General features: G+C 43.3%; 1 protein-coding gene across 2 annotated transcripts; it reads left to right on the forward strand.

Moving 5' to 3' along the window:
- Window positions 1-13806: 13806 nt before the first annotated feature.
- LOC124795323 lies at window positions 13807-20855 on the forward strand. 2 transcript variants are annotated; one of them, XR_007016677.1, is made up of 2 exons: window positions 13807-13905; window positions 20275-20855. XR_007016677.1 is itself a non-coding variant. In XM_047259296.1 (2 exons), exons 1-2 carry the CDS (start codon window positions 19703-19705, stop codon window positions 20580-20582), a joined length of 351 nt encoding a protein of 116 aa, XP_047115252.1. In that variant the 5' UTR covers window positions 19665-19702; the 3' UTR covers window positions 20583-20844. The 2 variants fall into 2 exon arrangements, 1 of the variants encoding a protein (XP_047115252.1); XM_047259296.1 differs by lacking the exon at window positions 13807-13905 and adding an exon at window positions 19665-19745 and having other exon boundaries at window positions 20275-20844.
- Window positions 20856-21403: the final 548 nt, after the last annotated feature.

Raw genomic sequence — 21403 nt, forward strand, 5'->3', positions numbered from 1 at the left:
ATTTTCCACCTTTTTGCAGTTTCTCAAGCACTGTTTTGCTGGTGTAACTAGTAATACAAACCAAGACTTTCAAGTCTTCATCCATCATGGGAATGTTTGCTAGTTCCTCTAGAGTAGGTTCTAATTTATCTAAATTTTCATACATTTGGTGTTTTATGCTGCAATTTACTTTTGCTGCAAAATCATTTAATGTAAATTCACCATGTTTAGTAGATCTGAGCTTTAGTAGACTTATTACTTTCAGTGTCCTCTCAGATTCCAAGATTTGCTCAACTGAAACATTATATGTGCAGCCACTTAGCCTTCTGTAAGCTCCAAATCTTGCTTCCAAAGCATCAGTTTGTAATTTTGCTGTAAGAATATAGGACCAGTTGTAAGTGTTAAAAATGTATCCGCATAATTGAACTGTTGTTGCAAGTGTGTGAGAGAAAGCAGTACATGTTTCATTGGTTAATTTTCCATGAGTAGGCAATGCATGCCAGATATCAAGAAATGTTTTCAAATTTTCAAGAAACACAAGTTTGGAGTCAGTAGGTCCAGTGATTGGGCTAGAATTATCATCTGATGTGTATTTGCCTTTCATGGGATGCTGTACATTAGAAACTGTCCACCATTTAACGATTAATTACAAAAACTGAATAGTGCCATCAGAAATCTCAATCCCCTGACTTTTCAAAATTTCTAGTGCTGGCACATTTTTAGAATCAAAAACACTGAGACCAAGGCTAACGTTCTGTCTCTCAATAGAAGTTGGATATACTGCCTTTCTCACTAGATTTGGGTCAAGTTTCAACAGTTTATTTTTCTCAGAATGAAACAGGTTCCTCAAATCTGAAAACTTTGCTTCACTGATGGTATATTCACATGCAGCATTCCCTTCATCACTGTGTAGAAAGGTATTGATGAAAGCAAATGTATCCTCAATATTTGGCAATATGAAGGAATCATTTTTTCCATTCAACCAGTTATTTCTGATACACTTAAGCAAGTGCACATTGTCAAACAGAAGAAAGAGAAATTTGGATGGAGCGACTCAGATTGGAATGTATACCGCAGAGACAGGCTGGACAGTGAAGGGGGAGGCGTGTTTATAGCGATAAGAAGTGCAATAGTATCGAAGGAAATTGACGGAGATCCGAAATGTGAAATGATTTGGGTGAAGGTAGCGGTTACAGCAGGCTCAGACATGGTAACTGGATGTCTCTATAGGCCCCCTGGCTCGGCAGCTGTTGTGGCTGAGCACCTGAAGGATAATTTGGAAAATATTTCGAGTAGATTTCCCATCTGGGTGAAGATTTTAATTTGCCGGATATAGACTGGGAGGCTCAAACGTTCATAAAGGGTGGCAGGGACAAAGAAGCCAGTGAAATTTTTTTAAGTGCTTTATCTGAAAACTACCTTGAGCAGTTAAACGGAGAACCGACTCGTGGCGATAACATACTAGACCTTCTGGTGACAAACAGAGCCAAACTATTTGCAACAGTTAACGCAGAACAGGGAATCAGCGATCATAAAGCGGTTACGGCATCGATGATTTCAGCCGTAAATAGAAATATTAAAAAAGGTAGGAAGATTTTTCTGTTTAGCAAAAGTGACAAAAAGCAGATTACAGAGTACCTGACGGCTCAACACAAAAGTTTTGTCTCAAGTATAGATAGTGTTGAGGATCAGTGGACAAAGTTCAAAACCATCGTACAATATGCGTTAGATGAGTATGTGCCAAGCAAGATCGTAAGAGATGGAAAAGAGCCACCGTGGTACAACAACCGAGTTAGAAAACTGCTGCGGAAGCAAAGGGAACTTCACTGCAAACATAAACATAGCCTAAGCCTTGCAGACAAACAAAAATTACGCGAAGCGAAATGTAGTGTGAGGAGGGCTATGCGAGAGGCGTTCAATGACTTCGAAAGTAAAGTTCTATGTACTGACTTGGCAGAAAATCCTAAGAAATTTTGGTCTTATGTCAAAGCGGTAGGTGGATCAAAACAAAATGTCCAGACACTCTGTGACCAAAATGGTACTGAAACAGAGGATGATAGACTGAAGGCCGAAATACTAAATGTCATTTTCCAAAGCTGTTTCACAGAGGAAGAGTGCACTGTAGTTCCTTCTCTAGATTGTCGCACAGATGACAAAATGGTAGATATCGAAATAGACGACAGAGGGATAGAGAAACAATTAAAATCGCTCAAAAGAGGAAAGGCCGCTGGACCTGATGGGATACCAGTTCGATTTTACACAGAGTACGCGAAGGAACCTGCCCCCCTTCTTGCAGCGGTGTACCGTAGGTCTCTAGAAGAGCGTAGCGTTCCAAAGGATTGGAAAAGGGCGCAGGTCATCCCCGTTTTCAAGAAGGGAAGTCGAACAGATGTGCAGAACTATAGACCTATATCTCTAACGTCGATCAGTTGTAGAATTTTGGAACACGTATTACGTTCGAGTATAATGACTTTTCTGGAGACTAGAAATCTACTCTGTAGGAATCAGCATGGGTTTCGAAAAAGACGGTCGTGCGAAACCCAGCTCGCGCTATTCGTCCACGAGACTCAGAGGGCCATTGACACAGGTTCACAGGTAGATGCTGTGTTTCTTGACTTCCCCAAGGCGTTCGATACAGTTCCCCACAGTCGTTTAATGAACAAAGTAGGAGCATATGGACTATCAGACCAATTGTGTGATTGGTGTAGTGGACTGATCCAACAGCCAATCCACTAGGACGGGTAGCCGAAAGGCACGCGTTTAAGCTCACGCAGACGGGCGTGAGGTCTGGAACAGGACAATGTCTTGAGAATTGCAAATAAAGTACGTAGATGATGTAATACTTAACTTTATTCCATAATTGGAGAACATAGGTCTGACGGTACAGACTTTATAAGATAACCAGCAAAAGATAATTGGCGCCTTGCTAGGTCGTAGCAATTGACGTAGCTGAAGGCTATGCTAACTATAGTCTCGGCAAATGAGAGCGTAATTGTCAGTGAACCATGGCTATAAACGTCGGCTGTACAACTGGGGCGAGGGCTAGGACGTCTCTCTAGACCTGCCGTGTGGTGGCGCTCGGTCTGCTATCACTGACAGTGGCGACACGCGGGTCCGTCGTATACTAATGGACCGCGGCCGATTTAAAAGGCTACCATCTAGCAAGTGTGGTGTCTGGCGGTGACACCACATTCCTCCCCCGCAAATCGGCGAACGGTTGTGTTATAAGGCTTCCGCCCGCCGTGGGGAGGACCCCATGTTGACGTATGCGACGAGGTGGGGAGCCTAACAACAGGCGAGGCTGTGCCACCCGCACCCTGCCATTCGGTCCGAGGGGAGCTAGGAAACGCCTGAAAACCTAGTCCAGGGTGCACGCCAGCATGCGGTGTATGCGCCCGTAAAAAGACAGGAGGGGCCGAAGATTCGACCTCCATCGGGGCGGGGCAGCCGACGGGCGAAGACGACATCTGGTCCGGAGCGGGCAAGAGTCCCATGTCGGAGGACAGCTGGTCACGGGAAGCGATCGGCGGCGCGTGACCCAGGGAGGCGCCCGGCGGTTGCAGCGACGCGTCCACTGCGGGCGTCGCCGGCGGAAGAACAGGCGGCGGCGGCGGCGGCGCGTCGCCATGAGGCAAAATGGAAGGCAGCGTCGGTAACACCTGGGGATGAGGCGAGCCAGTAGATGGGTCCCCAGGGCGCTGACCGGACGGCACCGTCATTGAAAGCAGACGGGGAGCGGCAGAACCCGTGCGACGACAGAGGCGCAGCTGATTGAGATTCCGACGCACCTCACCAGAGGCCCCCAAAATCAGATACATAGCGCGGCCGAGGCAGCGAAGAATGCGCCCTGCGAGCCAACGCCGTGAACCGCGATAGTTGCTATAGTATACAACGGCGCCAGGGGCAAAAGCAGGTGTCTGCCGCTGCACAGAAACCTGATGCGGTGGATGTAGCAAAGACATCAAGGTTCGATGAGGACGACCGTGGAGCAACTCAGCCGGCGAGCGACCATATCGGGGCTGAGAGCGATACGAAGACAAGAAGAGCAATAACGCGTCCTCCCGAGAATGCGACTCTTTCAACTTCAACATCTGTGACTTGAAAGTCCGGACCAATCGTTCAGCGGCACCGTTTGACTGAGGCGAAAACGGCGCGGATGTCAGATGTTGAATACCATTGGCCTTGCAGAATGACTGAAATTCTGCAGACATGAATTGTGGGCCATTGTCGGAAACAATAGTCTGTGGAAGACCTTCTATGCAAAAGATAGCAGATAACGCTTGGATGGTGGCAGATGACGTCGTGGAAGACATCTGGACAACAAAAGGAAAATTACTGAATGAATCCACCACAACCAACCATCGAGCATTCCAGAACGGACCAGCAAAATCGATGTGTAAGCGTTGCCAAGGGGAAGTGGCTGTTGGCCATGCAAAGAATTTCCGCGGCGGTGCGGAATGTTGTTCGGCACACGCCATGCAAGAAGAGCACATATTCGTAATCGCAGCATCGATTCCGAACCAAGTACAGTGCTGACGATCAAGTTGTTTCGTTCGCCCTATTCCCCAATGTCCTTGGTGGAGAAGCTTTAAGACAGAGGACTGTAACGAACGTGGGACCACGACCCTGGACTGATCATTATCGGAACGCAACAGCAAAACACCACGTCGAACAATTAGCCTCTCCTTGTGAGCAAAAAATCGGCGAACCAACGGATCCGCGATCCGCGACGTTGACAAGGGCCATGGCGTAGCAACTAAACGCAAAACTGTAGCAAGGACAGGGTCAGCAGCTGTAGCTGTGGCTACACGACGAAAATCAATCGGAAACGGATCGACCACGTCATCGGTTTCCGAGTCAATGAACATGCAAGCAAGTTCGGAACAATCGAATGCTCTATCCTCAGCAACAGGCAAACGGGACAACGCATCGGCGTTTCCGTGCTGAGCAGTGGACCGATACAAGATATTGTAGCGGTACTGCGAGAGGAAAATAGACCAGCGAATGAATTTCTGCGCTGTACGTGGAGGTACAGGCTTGTTCGGATGAAAAAGCGATGTCAAAGGTTTGTGGTCTGTGATGATGGGAAAGTGACGACCATACAAGAAATCGTGAAACTTAGTAACACCAAATACGAGAGCCAAAGCTTCTTTCTCGATCTGTGAATAATTTCTTTGCGCAGACGAGAGCAATTTGGACGCAAAGGCAATAGGGCGATCATGCGATCCATCTTTGTGCGCAAGCACAGCACCGATCCCGAAATCCGATGCATCTACCATCAACAAAAGGGGTTTCTGGGGATCGAACGGCGTAAGGCAAGTATTAGAAAGCAACGCCGATTTCAACTGGCGAAAGGCGCGTTCGCATTCCGTCGTCCAGACGAACGGAACACCTTTACGGCGTAAGCGATGAATCGGAGCTGAAATGGAAGAGGCATGCGGGATATATTTATGATAATAGTTAATTTTTCCCAGCACACTCTGTAGCTGCTTCAAATTCTGTGGCGAAGGCAAGTCTTGCATGGCATGGAGGTGCTCGGGACTGGGATGTATGCCTTGGGCATTGATTACATGTCCCAAATACGGTAAGTCACGAGCAAAAAACACACATTTGTCCTTCTGCAAGCGAAGACCATTTTGTCGCAAGACCTGAAATAATGTTCGGAGGTTGGCTAAATGTTCGTCTTCCATCTTTCCGGAGATCACAATATCGTCCAGATAGTTTGCTGCATTAGGGACCGACGCACAAACAGTTTGTAGATACTGCTGAAACAATGCAGGGGCGGATGCACACCCGAATGGCAGTCTTTTGAATCGATACAAACCAAGATGCGTGTTAACCACCAAAACGCGCTGGGATTCGTCGTCCACTAGTATTTGCAAGTACAGTTGTGGATTCACTGTTGCCTTGAAGTCCACGCAAAGTCTCAATTTTCCAGAAGGTTTTGGCAAAATTACTAAGGGTGAAGCCCAGAGAGAAGCCTGCACACGTTCAATCACACCTTGCGATTCCAAATCGTGTAATGTTCTGGCGACCTCATCACGCAATGCGTGGGGAACATTGCGCGCTCTGAAAAATTTCGGTTGCGCGTTGACTTTCAGTTCCAAATGTGCTTCATAGTTCTTAGCACAACCAAGGCCCGGTGCAAAAATGTCTGCAAATTCTTTACATAGACGAGAAACACTGGCTGAAGGCACAGTCTGGTTCACTGATAGGACCTGATTTACTATAGACAAGTTAAACAACTGAAATAAATCTAAACCAAACAAGTTCACTGCAGAAGAAGAACGAAGAACGTAAAATGACACACGTTTTGTTTGTCCCTTGTACGTTGCAAGAAGTCTGCACTGTCCTAACACAGGGATATTCTGACCGAAATAACTATGTAACTTAACATTTGCGGCATGCAACGGAGGTGTGCCCAGTTGTTTGTACGTGTCTTTATTGCTCAATGAAACTGCAGCTCCGGTATCGAGCTGGAATAGGACCACGTTGCCGTTAATGTCCAAGTCTACAAAAAGTTTATTGTCCTGCTGACGGCAAGAGCGACTGTTTTGTGCAACATGAACAGACACTGGTACAGAATCACTTGCGACTTGACGTGATTTCCGTCGATGTCGACGCACACTTTTGGTGGGACGAACACAGTCACTGTTAGAGAGAGTGGCACTGGGCGGAGTGGAATTAACTACGAGGGCAGTTCAATAAGTAATGCAACATATTTTTTTTCTCGGCCAATTTTGGTTGAAAAAAACCGGAAATTTCTTGTGGAATATTTTCAAACATTCCCGCTTCGTCTCGTATAGTTTCATTGACTTCCGACAGGTGGCAGCGCTGTATGGAACTGTTAAAATGGCGTCTGTAACGGATGTGCGTTGCAAGCAACAGGCAGTGATCGAGTTTCTTTTGGCGGAAAACCAGGGCATCTCAGATATTCATAGGCGCTTGCAGAATGTCTACGGTGATCTGGCAGTGGGCAAAAGCACGGTGAGTCGTTGGGCAAAGCGTGTGTCATCATCGCCGCAAGGTCAAGCAAGACTGTCTGATCTCCCGCGTGCGGGCCGGCCGTGCACAGCTGTGACTCCTGCAATGGCGGAGCGTGTGAACACACTCGTTCGAGATGATCGACGGATCACCATCAAACAACTCAGTGCTCAACTTGACATCTCTTTTGGTAGTGCTATCACAATTGTTCGCCAGTTGTGATATCCAAAGGTTTGTTCCCGCTGGGTCCTTTGTTGTCTAACCAAACACCATAAAGAGCAAAGGAGAACCATCTGTGCGGAATTGCTTGCTCATCATGTGGCTGAGGGTGACAATTTCTTGTCAAAGATTGTTACAGGCGATGAAACATGGGTTCATCACTTCGAACCTGAAACAAAATGGCAATCAATGGAGTGGCGCCACACCCACTCCCCTACCAAGAAAAAGTTTAAAGCCATACCCTCAGCCGGTAAAGTCATGGTTACAGTCTTCTGGGACGCTGAAGGGGCTATTCTGTTCGATGTCCTTCCCCATGGTCAAACGATCAACTCTGAAGTGTATTGTGCTACTCTTCAGAAATTGAAGAAACGACTTCAGCGTGTTCTTAGGCACAAAAATCTGAACGAACTTCTCCTTCTTCATGACAACGCAAGACCTCACACAAGTCTTCACACCCGAGAGGAGCTCACAAAACTTCAGTGGACTGTTCTTCCTCATGCACCCTACAGCCCCGATCTCGCACCGTCGGATTTCCATATGTTTGGCCCAATGAAGGACGCAATCTGTGGGAGGCACTACGCGGATGATGAAGAAGTTATTGATGCAGTGCGACGTTTGCTCCGACATCGACCAGTGGAATGGTACCGTGCAGGCATACAGGCCCTCATTTCAAGGTGTCGTAAGGCCGTAGCATTGAATGGAGATTACGTTGAAAAATAGTGTTGTGTAGCTAAAAGATTGGGGAATAACCTGGTGTATTTCAATGCTGAATAAAACAACCCCTGTTTCAGAAAAAAAATGTGTTGCATCACTTATTGAACTGCCCTCGTACATGGATGTCCATGGGCGAAGGTTCACGAGCCTGAGTATTCTTGGTTCGATTCCGGTGTGAAGGAAAGGGCCTGCAATGGTTTTGAGTGTCCGATCTGAGCTTTTTCTGGCAAACACTCTGAACATGTCCTTTTTTATTACAGAAAAAGCAAATAGCTTGGTGTGACGGGCAATTCTCACGCGAATGTCTAGTAGCACACCGTGGGCATGATTTCACTGCATTTGCGTGCTTGCGCGGCACATGTGGCTGTGCGGACGTGTGCGAGGACTGTTTACTGTTCTGTGCAGCTCGCCCGGCGGGCCGGTTAATGTGACACACAGCTGGCGGAGTTTCAAATGATTCCTGAGCAAAGTCAAGTGTGTCTTGCCTATCCAATATGTCTATCACTTCTTGAAGGGAGGGACTGACTAGTTTCAAAATCTGTTCCCTTACGCGAACATCAGAAACGTTCTGTGCAATTGCATCACGCACCATAGTATCTGAATAAGGGAGTCCACATTCACACTCAAAAGCACAATCCCTAGTAAGGCCTTGCAATGTTGCAACCCACTCCTGATTAGTTTGATCGGCCGTACGTTTTGTACGAAAGAACGTATACCTTTTTGCAACTACATTGACGGACTCCTTGAAATATGCATCTAATGCTGACAAAATTTCGTCTTAGGACAGAGTTGCTACGTCGCATCGGGGAAATAATTTCACTATCACACGGTACGTCTGCACCCCTACACACGACAATAAGTGAGGCTGCCGCTCGTTACTTTGAATTCTGTAGGCGGCGAAATGAAATCCAAATTGGCGTGACCACTCCGTCCAGCTTTCCATTGCCGCATCAAACTGACGAAAAGGTGGTGCAACTGCGTGGTGTGGGTGCGGTAGCTGTGAAGCGGCGGCTGCCGCATCGTTTTGCATCGCATGTTGACCCTGGACAAGTTGTCCAAGGGCATCCAATAAGGCCTGCGTCTGCTGATTCTGCAAGCGATAAAATTCGGACGTACATCTGGAGATTGTGGCGAAGCCATGACACAAGTAAATTAGTTATATATAAAGGAGACCGTTTGTATCTGAGTCGCCAATTGTAGTGGACTGACCCAACAGCCAAGGACGGGTAGCCGAAAGGCACGCGTTTAAGCTCACGCAGACGGGCGTGAGGTCTGGAACAGGACAATGTCTTGAGAATTGCAAATAAAGTACATGGATGATGTAATACTTAACTTTATTCCATAATTGAAGAACATAGGTCTGACGGTACAGACTTTATAAGATAACCAGCAAAAGATAATTGGCGCCTTGCTAGGTCGTAGCAATTGACGTAGCTGAAGGCTATGCTAACTATAGTCTCGGCAAATGAGAGCGTAATTGTCAGTGAACCATGGCTATAAACGTCGGCTGTACAACTGGGGCGAGGGCTAGGACGTCTCTCTAGACCTGCCGTGTGGTGGCGCTCGGTCTGCTATCACTGACAGTGGCGACACACGGGTCCGTCGTATACTAATGGACCGCGGCCGATTTAAAAGGCTACCACCTAGCAAGTGTGGTGTCTGGCGGTGACACCACAATTGGATTTAAGAGTTCCTAGATAACAGAACGCAGCATGTCATTCTCAATGGAGAGAAGTCTTCCGAAGTAAGAGTGATTTCAGGTGTGCCGCAGGGTAGTGTCATAGGACCGTTGCTATTCACAATATACATAAATGACCTTGTGGATGACATCGGAAGTTCACTGAGGCTTTTTACAGGTGATGCTGTGGTATATCGAGAGGTTGTAACAATGGAAAATTGTACTGAAATGCAGGAGGATCTGCAGCGAATTGACGCATGATGCAGGGAATGGCAATTGAATCTCAATGTAGACAAGTGTAATGTGCTGCGAATACATAGAAAGATAGATCCCTTATCATTTAGCTACAAAATAGCAGGTCAGCAACTGGAAGCAGTTAATTCCATAAATTATCTGGGAGTACGCATTAGGAGTGATTTAAAATGGAATGATCATATAAAGTTGATCGTCGGTAAAGCAGATGCCAGACTGAGATTCATTGGAAGAATCCTAAGGCAATGCAATCCGAAAACAAATGAAGTAGGTTACAGTATACTTGTTCGCCCACTGCTTGAATACTGCTCAGCAGTGTGGGATCCGTACCAGATAGGGTTGATAGAAGAGATAGAGAAGATCCAACGGAGAGCAGCGCGCTTCGTTACAGGATCATTTAGTAATTGCGAAAGCGTTACAGAGATGATAGATAAACTCCAGTGGAAGACTCTGTGGGAGAGATGCTCAGTAGCTCGGTACGGGCTTTTGTTAAAGTTTCGAGAACATACCTTCACCGAAGAGTCAAGTAGTAGATTGCTCCCTCCTACGTATATCTCGCAAAGAGACCATGAGGGTAAAATCAGAGAGATTAGAGCCCACACAGAAGCATACCGACCATCCTTCTTTCCACGAATGATACCAGACTGGAATAGAAGGGAGAACCGATATAAGTACTCAGGGTACCCTCCGCCACACACTGTCAGGTGGCTTGTGGAGTATGGATGTAGATGTAGATTTGTAATACACGGCTGTAAAGTGCTACCGCACATAAGGTCATACATTTTTCTATTAGTGCTATGGTTATCTATTACCAGGCATATAGCATCATACTGAAGCTCATGCATTAACTTTAATACATCAATTGTCATTTTCAGTAGAGTATCAGAACTAACATTTTTTACAGGAAAAAGAGCTATCACTTCTTTATAATCAGAATGTAAAGATGATGCCATGAAAACCTGCATTGTACCTGCTGTTGTAATATCTGAAGTATTCTCAGCAACACCAAGTATCTTTCCTGCCTTATAAGAGAATTTTGAATTAACATAAACTTCATCTAGCATCTCTGAAATTACCTTGTCACTTCCCTGAAGAAATTTATTTTTTTCCCTCAAAAAAGCTACCTGTGATGGACCAATACAATATTTATTTGGACCCATTTTGCATAGAAACTGCCTTAAATAGACAGGATGAGGTAATGTTAACACATTTGTTTTTCTCAAGTGATGGTAGGCACCAGGAAATGAAAAGCAAATGGTTGCTGCCCATATCAAAAGCTCAGGAGAATACCTACTTTGCTTTGTTATTGCGAGTTGTAATTGCTCCAAAACAAATTCTATTTTAGGTGCTATTTCAGCATCAAAATCACTACCACCTTTTAGTGCTTGTTTGAGAACATTGACTAAAATTATAGTCTTGTCAATGGTGCCAGTAGAGTTATCTGTGAAACCATTTAGGTGACTCACCAGATTATCAAATTTCGTCCACTTGTCACATTTCACGTTCTCTTCCTCCCCAGACTGTAGTATCCATTTCAAGGTTTCCGTAGGCAAACACACATTTTTGTGAAACACTTTTACTTCCATGGAACTTGATATCTTGAAGCACACTGAAATTAATGGCACATCACTGACTGAATCATCCTTTAATTTAATGAAAGATACGTAGTCATCCTTTACTAAAATTTTAAATGGACAGACATTCCTTTTCTGCACTTCGCTTTTAAAATGTTGAAAGTCAGGTATATTGTCATTTTCGCACCACTTACTGAAACTACATTCATCACATTCCAGTAGCTGTTGAACATGATCTTCAGAATTCTTCCTTTGCTTAGGAACTGGTACTGTGTGATAAGAAGGTTGATTAGGAAAGATGGTTGGAATTTTTTGGTATTTTTCGTGGCACACGTATTGGTTCACTATTTTCCACAGGAAAAATGTCTTCCCTAACCACAAACATACGTTCAAAATGCTTAATGCATATCACAGCTTTATCGTTCACTTCAAAATTATCTCTATGAATTAGTTTATTCCATTTGTTCCTCAATGCTGTTTCCTTGGGAAACTTAAATGTTGAGGTATCGTATGTTTTGCCGTGATTGGATTTACATCCTGGTACACAACAGCTATGACCCATCGCAAGAACAGTTTGTATTTTAAATTATGCCAAACTGACTACAGAATCTAGAAAATAAATACTAGCGTAGCTCTTTTGACGACATTCACAGCATATAGCATAAATAACAGCTAGTAATAAATGCTTTCGCTTCTCTTGAACGTCACGTATACAATGTTACACACACGCGTTATGGAAACACAAGCAAGCTGGTGTGTTTCCCCCACGATTGCCGCCATATTGTCAACTATCGATATCTGCCTTAAGGTCTGATTTATTGTAGGTGGTCTTGTGCCCACACAGGCGGCCAAACCATAGATCACATTTTTTTTATACAGTCTTCACGTCTGCCAGAGTTGTTGGCAGAGGCCAGTTGGTCGCTTCCCTAGCTGGCCATCCAGATCACTTGATCTGTCAGTATCTGACTATTTTGTGTGGGGAGACCTCAAGTCTAAGGTTTATCGCAACAACCGTCAAAGAATTCAAGAACTGCAGCGGAACATTTCGGATGAGATTGCAGCAACTCCAGCAGTCCGGTTTCGATCTGCCTTCATGAACTAGCTGACCAGGGCCCAAAAGTGCCAAAAGATGAATGATGGTCACTTTCAACATCTGCGATAGTCAGGTTAGTACTGTATTTCCTTTCCTCTACCGTATTTCTTAATTCCCTGGAACTCTGTTCTCTGGGCCACTTTTATCTGCTCCACCCTACACTGAATCAACGTCTGTTGTGGTTAGTGGCCCTGCAGTCCCGTGTGACTTCATTCATTGGAGTACCTGGCTTAACTAAACCTGCTCCGTCAGCTTGTAGGTCTTTCAACAATACTGCTGTTTTTCGTCCGTGACCGTCAGCGAGAATCACAATTTTTCTTTGGCTTCTGAAGTTTCCATTTGTATTGTACTTGTGTTCTGGCCTGTCGCTTGTTTTATAATGGTCACCTGGATTTATATTGTTCCTGTGAAGACCCTACATTACACAGACTTGAGTCCATCGCTGTGGTATATCTTGGTTTCTGAACCCTACATTCTGCATTTCTTTTCCACTATTTATATTTTTCGTAGGTTTTGTTTCGGGTTTCAGGTAACTTAACAGTTCAGTACTTTTTTTCGATGTTTCGTTACATCACTCTTTGAAGACTGAACTACTGATTGCATATTTACGATACATTCTTTCAGACACTCAGTATCATCTACACATTTCGTAAATGCTGTATTTTTATCTTCAGTGGCTGTATTTTCGTACGGAAGAACGTCGCGCACATTTTGTACAGGAACCATCCTTTTTTACGCCTAAGTGAGACACAGTGTACTCAGGAGCACAATAGATCCGGAATTTTTCGCATATCACACATTTTTGCACACTTCACGTTTGTATTTGCAGACTAATGCACTCGCCATTTCATATTGGGCGCCATCTTTCTTTATTACATAATTTCAAAACAAATTCAATAGGGCGCATCGCAAAAATTGTGTTTGCCTTTCGTCGTGTACGAGAAATCTGGAATGTCGTACCACGTAAAGGTGGCAAAAAATAACGCAACTGATAGAAATAACTGGTCACTGATAAGTAACAGTTACTGTGATAATCGCTCATCTGATACTGACAGCCCAGATCACGTAAGAAACAGATTGCCCAATCGCTTGGTCTAGCAGGCAACCCATGTCAGGGAACGGCCACCAGGCGGCAGCAGCGTCACACCCTTACTTGTGGAATCAACCACTAGATGGCACTCCGTTCTGTGAAATATGTGGCAACATCGGCCGAACGCGTGCAGCTTTCCACTATTTGGCGTCTGTGAAGTACAGCTGTTTCTGACATATCGGTGGTAGTGGATCGAGTCGTCATGCCGAGGGCCTGCGAGTATATCAACTGTGCAAGGAGTAGACGAACAAATCCTGAACTGAAAATGTTCAGATTCCCGTCCAAAATAAAGAAAGATTACGCGAGTGGATTTTAAATTCAGGTAAATCTATAAATTAGTTAAGAGTAAGAATAAATAAAGATCCCTAAGCATTCGATCCTATTAAATTTTGTCGACCTTATATTCTGATATAACGTGGCAGCCCTTCCTGTACAAGAATCATATCATATAATTTTTAAATGAAATCTTTGCTGCGATTTGGACTTTTTTTAAACTGTTTATTCACTTCACTATCGTAATTTTGGCTGTAGAGGCATTTTTGTGTGCAATGTGAAAACTGAAACCAATATAAGATATGGATAACAAAACGCAAAGCATAGTGTGGTAGCATTTGGTAAACAATTTAAGAAGCATTACCTTACAAGACCTTTCCCTTGGTACTTGAAAATGGCTCTAGAACTGATATCGCAACAGTGAAATAAATGAATGATAGACGTCATCTAACTGCTAGGTCATCGGTCCCTCAATATCCTGGTATATACTAGAGCGAACGAAGTGAACGAGTGTAAAACCTCGTTTACACTGCTGCAAATGAGTATTCATAGATAATTCGTCAATGTTTAGTGCCATTCCTTTATACATGTGAACAAACGTTTATACTGGAATGAAGGGAGGAGGATAGAAGAGAACGAGCATAGCATGCAAACCATAGACGCTGCCTATTTTAATTTTTTTTTATCTGTGCGCTAATAATCCTCACACAGCTTTCACTCGAAAACAACACTGCTTATAGTAACATGTCTGCGCGAGAGCAGATTGTGTATTACTTTTCACTTCGCATATGATTGTGAGAAGTATCCCTACAGTAGAAATAAACTTGGTTTGTGGAATTACAGGAACTAATCTACATTCTTCGATTGAAAACTCGGGAAAAACCATAGCCGATCATGGTCTACAGTCAGCTGTGTGACGAATGCATTTCGGTGCCTCGTGCCATCTGTTGACCGTAGATCGTCAACTCATCGGAGATCTGGCTACGAAGAGGAAGGATAGACCATTAGGAGGGCGTTCTATAGGTCGGGGAAATAGCTGTGAGACTGCGCGCCATCTGTTGATACAACTGTATACTATTTCGTGCGCCTTCGCTCCTTGCATCACAAACAATGAAATGTCAGAGCAGTGGCTGATAGGAGCTGCAGCACAGGCATTGACATGTACGGTCGTTCCCATGAGCCACCGCCTTATTTGTCAATTTAGTTTTGGTTGCTAATACAAATAGAGTTACAATAATGAATTCGAGCGACTATGGAAATAACTGTCAGATGTCGGTATTTTTCTCTAATTGTCATTCGCTCGCAGTTCTCGTTCTCTGGCAGTTAACGGGCTACCACTACAGGTAACCTGTAAATTTGTAACTGTGTTCCTGACTCCAGTTAAAGGTCGTAGATTCCGGTGATATTTCGAGAGAGGCTAGTTACTGGAGTGTACAAATATTTTCGTACTGCTACGGAAATGCTGCTGGTCATCGGGAAAGAGGGGATGACAAATAACATTTCAGGAAGTATAACATTAAAAGTTTGAATATAATACTTATTATCATCATCATCTGTCAGGAGATTGTCAAAATATGTGAATATATTACAGTACGCTGGAGCTGCTAATATTTACAGATTTACACTGCCAGAATAAAACATAGTTATGTACTTTTAATAACTTTATCATACACAGAATACTTGATCTTGACTGTTGTGACGAAGTGTTGTCAAAACTGAAATATAGCAGAATTTTTACTTCAGCTGGTCTAACAGTCCTCTACATAGTAGGAGTAGTTCCCTATCAAAAAGTCTTTCAAACTCTCTGTAAACCATGTTTTATCTGAAACCAAGTTTTTAATGGTTGCTGACTTGCTGGCAATTTATTGAAAATGTGTGTTCCTAAATATTAGAACCCTTTCTGAACCAACATAAGTGATTTTAGGTCTGTATGTATACTCTTGTTCTTATTCCTAGTATTGATATTATGTATTGAGCTATTGGTTGGAAATACTTGCAACAAATTTCATTAAGGAATAAATATACTAGGAAGCAGTGGTTAGAATACGATGTTCCTTGAACAGGTTTCTACAAGATTTTCTTGAATTTACACCACAAATGATTTTTATTACATGCTTTTACGTGCTAAAAACACTTGCTCGGTTTGATGAATTACCCCAGAATATGATCTATTGTGACAAACCGGTGATAGAATGGAAGTAAGCACGCCTTTTTATATTTATGTCTCCTACATCTGACATCATTCTCACTGCAAATGCAGACTTACGATAGGCGCTTCAGCAATACTGTGGTATGCACTTCCCAACTGAATTTATTATCGAGTTGTAACCTTTTCGATCTGCATGTCTTCATATGTTATATACATGCTGTAGCTACGGAGATCGAGCAGTTTTCCAAATCTCAAATAAAACTAAGATTATGTCACGATTCATGCAACATTCCTGCCATTTCGCTCTACTCCCAGTTCTATTGATAACTAAACTGATGGATACCACCCTCGTCGTTATTTAACTGTAACCCCGTCGGAGTATTCGGTAGTGAACGACACTTGACAGTTATTTATAACCGTTAAAAATAGCGGCTATAAAAATATCTGGAACCGTGATAACTTTTAGTCCAGAATAACCGTTTGGCCCATCTCTAGTAAGATGGAAGTACGAAAAGTATTGTGCTCAGCTGGCATGTCTCTTTACATTGCACGAAGTCCGCAGTTAGAGGTGGCAAAAAATAACGTAACTGATAGAAATAACCGGTTACTGAGAAGTAACGGTTATTGCGATAACCGTTCCTCTGATTCTGGCAGTTATTTCAATAACTGTTTAGTGTCAACAGTGCCTCGCGCCATCTGTTGACCGAAGATCATACTGCGCATTTGGAGGCGTTCTATAGACCATGGGAATAACTGTGAGACTGCGCGCCATCTGTTGATAAGAACTGTGTACTATTTCGTGGGCCTTCGTTACTTTTAGCATAAACAGTTAAATAAAGTTAATGTCCGAGTCGTGGCTGATAGGAGCTGCAGTACAGGCATTAACAAGTACGGTCGTTCCCTTAAGCCACCGCCTTACGTGTTAATTTAGCTTGGACGGGTAGTACAAGGAAAGTTACTAAGGAATTCGAGCGACTATGGAAATAACTGTCAGAGCCGGTATTCTCCTCTGGCAGTTATCGTTATTGGCTCGTAGTTCTAGTTCTCTGGTAGTTATCGGGCTACCACCACAGATAACCTGGAAGCTGGTAACGGAATAACTGTGTGTCTAGACGTTCCTGACTCGGTGACTCCAGTTACAGGTCGTAGTTCCAGGTGATATTTCCAGAGAGGATAGTAACTGGAGCGAACAAATATTTTCGTACTGCTACGGAAATAGCCGCTGGCCATCACGAATGACAAATAACATGTCAGAAAGTATAACATAATACAGTGGAATATAATAATTATTATCCTCATCATTTGTCAGGAGATTGTCAAAATACGTGAATATATAACAGTAACTGCTAATATTTACAGAATTGGTACACTGACAGAATAAAACACAGTTACGTACTTTTAATAAATTTATCGTACACAGAATACCCGATCTCGACTGTTGCAACCAAGTGCTGTCAAAACTGAAATATAGCAGAATTTTTACCTAAGCTGGTCTATCAGTCTCTGTTACGATATTCATCTACAGAGTAGAAGGAGGGGTCACTGGAAGCGTCTGATTCCACCCGTCTGCTTCGACGTAAAGGTGTTGTGGTGTGTGAATGTCATTACGGCACGGTGTTTATGAGTTGGTTTGTGTGTGTGTGGGGGGGGGGGGGGGGGGCTGTCGATCTAGGTTGCAATGCCGGAATTTGCTGGTGGTAATTAATTTTTTTTTTTTCCTAGCTGTGATGTTTTGTGTATTTATGAAGTATTGAATGTGATTTAATTTATGTAGGGATGATTGATTTGTGGACTTTTGGGATTGTGGTTTTATTTTTCGCAGTTGTAGGTGTTGGTTTTTTGGCATCAGTAGCTGTGGTGGACCTATATAGGTCACTGGATAATGACCGATTCCCATTTTCATAATTGTGTGTGTTGATGTTTTAGTATCGTCATCTGAGGTTGACCTATGTAGGTCAAGGGAAATGTCTGATTCCAATTTTCGTACTTTTAGTTCTGGGTATTGGTGTTTTGGTATGGTCACCTATAGTTGACCTATATTGTTCAAGGGAAGTGTCCGATTCCTGCAGATTTTTGTTGGTGTAGCAGAATGCTGTATTTTTTTTCTTTTTGTTCTTCATTTTGTGTTTTGGGATCATGGTGTGTTTTTTTTTACTAGCTTGTCCTCACCCTAAAACCCCCAACTTCCCGCAGTTGTCCCATTGGTTTGATTGTATTTTGGTGGGAAATGTTATTGTATTATTTATATGTATCTTCGTGTTTGTTGCCATGTGTATGTAGTGACGTCATAGACACACTTAAAATAGACATTTCCGGCATATTGATGATGGGTGGAATCAGACACTTATGTATCAAATAGTCATTCAAACACACTGTAAACCGTGCCTTATCTGAAACCAAGTTTTTAATGGTTGCTGACTTGCTGGCAGCTTATTGAAAATGCATGTTCCTGAATATTGGATCCCTTTTGGACCAAGGTAAGTAATTTTAGGTCATTATGTAGATTGCTGTTCCCATTTCTAGTACTGATATTATGTATTAAGCTATTGGTTGGAAATACTTGTAACAAATTTCATTAAGGAATAAATATACTAGGAAGCAGTGGTTAGAATACAAAGTTCCTTGAACAGGTTCCTACACGATGTTCTTGAATTGATACCACAAACGATTTTTATTACACGCTTTTACATGCGAAAAACTTTTGCTACGTTTGATGAGTTACCACAGAATATGTTCCCTTATGAAATAATAGAATGAAAAAATGTGGTATGCCCTTCCCAACTGAATTTATTATCGAGTTGTAGTCCCAGAAATGTAACACTGTCAACCTTTTCGATCTGCATGTCTTCATATGTTATAAACATGCTATCGCTGGAGAAATCGAGCAGTTTGCAAATCTGGCATAAAACTTGGATTAGCGTACTCACACTTTCCCCAATAGGACTAGCTTTTACAGCACAGGAGTAAACGAATCTGTCACATTACGTATATTTTTTGTTGTATTACAAGGCTGTACACTTTATTCTATTATGTGAGCAGCACAAGAAATTAAGCTTCGAATTTAACCTACAGTACTCAGTTTACATATTACTTCATACTTAAAAACGCACGTTGTTCACATTTTACTTAAACAGTGCTTTGGCGAAGTTCCGCGTACTCTCTGTCGCAGCTGCGAGGATAATATTTCTAATAGCGACCGATAACCTACAAACATATAATCTGAAACACTAATAATCGTTCTAACATCAACTAAAATGTACCCGGAGTTAATAAGCTGAGGTTATGACACGATTCATACGACATTCCTGCTATTTCACACTACTCGCAGTTATACTGATAACTAAACTGATGGATTCCAACTATGTCGTTATTTAACTGTCGGAGTTATCGGTATTCGCTAGCGAAAAATAACTTGGCAGTTATTAATAACCGTTAACGATAACGGTTATCAAAGAATAACTGGAACTGTGATAACGGTTACTCCAGAATAACCGTTTGGCCCACCTCTATCCGCAGTAGATGGCAGCTACATCAAGAACGTCCTGCGCGCCACCTATCCTCAGACTCGGGTACTCTTTCGACATGTCGATTTCATCCTTGGGAGTTCATCCAATTTCTCTCTGGTTAGCTGTCCAAATTATTGCAGAGGAAAGAAAAGGCGACGACAAATCAGTAATTTTGTACCTTTTCATGAGAAATGTATACAAAAGGCAACAAGATTTATTCATCCTTAAAATGGGGTACCAGTCAGTATACGCTTTATCTTTTTTATTATTTCACTTCATTGGTCTCAATCGCGTGAGGAAAGCTGGCAGCGCTACAGGATCCTCGCTAATCAACTCCGTGACTAACATACAATAGTTGTAAAAATACTAAAAATGGTACAGGCAATATTTTCTTTACAATAATGCATATTATTTTGATTTCTGAAGGAAGCTGGCAGCGCTACAGGACTACTGCTCGCAAACTGCGTGATTAACATGAATAGTTATAAAACCATTAAAAATTGTAGTTATAATACTTGCTTTGAAACGCTACAGATTATTTCGATTTTTACGAAGTAATAAAGTGGTTTTCGTCATGATTTTCACTGAAACTAATTGTTAAGTTTGAGTCGTGGTCGGATTATGCCCATTCCTCTGATTCCTGTTCAGATACATAAATGTCGACTTTATTCAGATATTCCGAAACAAAAAAAAAAGTTTTAAAAGTCATCATCATAAGACCTACACCGTGTGCTACAAGTACTCTTGTTAATTTGTTTTGCAGTGGCTGGGAGATTGGCGCCTCCTGTAATCCGATGCGTCTCGGAAGCCGTTGTGCGGGAGATGACTGTGTCCATGGCGCAGTTAGGACTGTCCTGCGGGCCCCAGGGCGTCCGCGGTTCTGGGTTCACCCCATGTGCTGCATCGGGCGGGCGCTCGGCCTGCCCTGGAGAGATGCGCCTAGTATGCGCCGTCAGAAGCATTGCCGGCGAGTGCGAGATGCGGCGACGGGGGCCGCAGTGTGGGTATCGGGCCGGGCTCGCTCCGCGCCCCGGCAGTCGCCAGCGCCACCAGGCCTGTGCCGCTGAGTGAGTGCGGCGGAGGGTAAGGACGCGCGCGACCCGCGCCCGCCAAGTGCCCCCTCCCCACAGTCACCCGCCAGCAGCTGCCCTGTAGCGCTGGGTGAAGACGGGGCCCTCGACCGTACAACAATTTTTTTTCTGTAAACAAATACTACGGTACGTGACTTGTACTAGTGACGAGCATTTCATTCCTTCGAGAAGAATAATAGCCGAATTTTCGAGGGTCTCGAAAAGCTTCTCAAGAATTCCCTTGAACGGAGCATTAAAAATGTGATTTGCTTTCGCTCTGCGCCAACAAGAGCGAAAATGCTTGCATAGAACAGGGAATGATTAAAAAAATATCTACTTTAGACGATCTTCATAAGCAGTGCAGTTTAGTATGTTCCACTAAAAAAAGTTGTCTTTCCTTATTGTTGAATTTACGTATTACTTATTTTCTATTTATTTAATCTTCGTATTTACAATGTTACATTAAGAAAAAAAGATGGACAATACACCTCCTGATACCGTGCATAATGCAGCAGCTTGACGTGGCATGAACTTACAAAGTCTTTGAAAGTCCCCTGTTATCTCTATAGCCGTCCATAATTCCAAAAGTGTTGCCAGTGCAGGATTTTGTGCACAATTATGCCCCATTCATGTGGGGCTATCTGGGTGGCCAAATCATTCGCTCGATTTGTCCAGAATGATCTGACATGGTGCAAAGTCACCTATAAAAATTACATGATTGTTTGGGAACATGAAGTTCACGAATGGCTGCAAATAATCTCCAAGTAGCCAAACATAACCGTTTCCAGCCAGTGATCGCTTCAATGCGACTAAGCGACCCAG

Source organism: Schistocerca piceifrons, chromosome 4 (assembly GCF_021461385.2).
Source record: "Schistocerca piceifrons isolate TAMUIC-IGC-003096 chromosome 4, iqSchPice1.1, whole genome shotgun sequence".
Lineage (NCBI taxonomy): Eukaryota > Metazoa > Arthropoda > Insecta > Orthoptera > Acrididae > Schistocerca > Schistocerca piceifrons.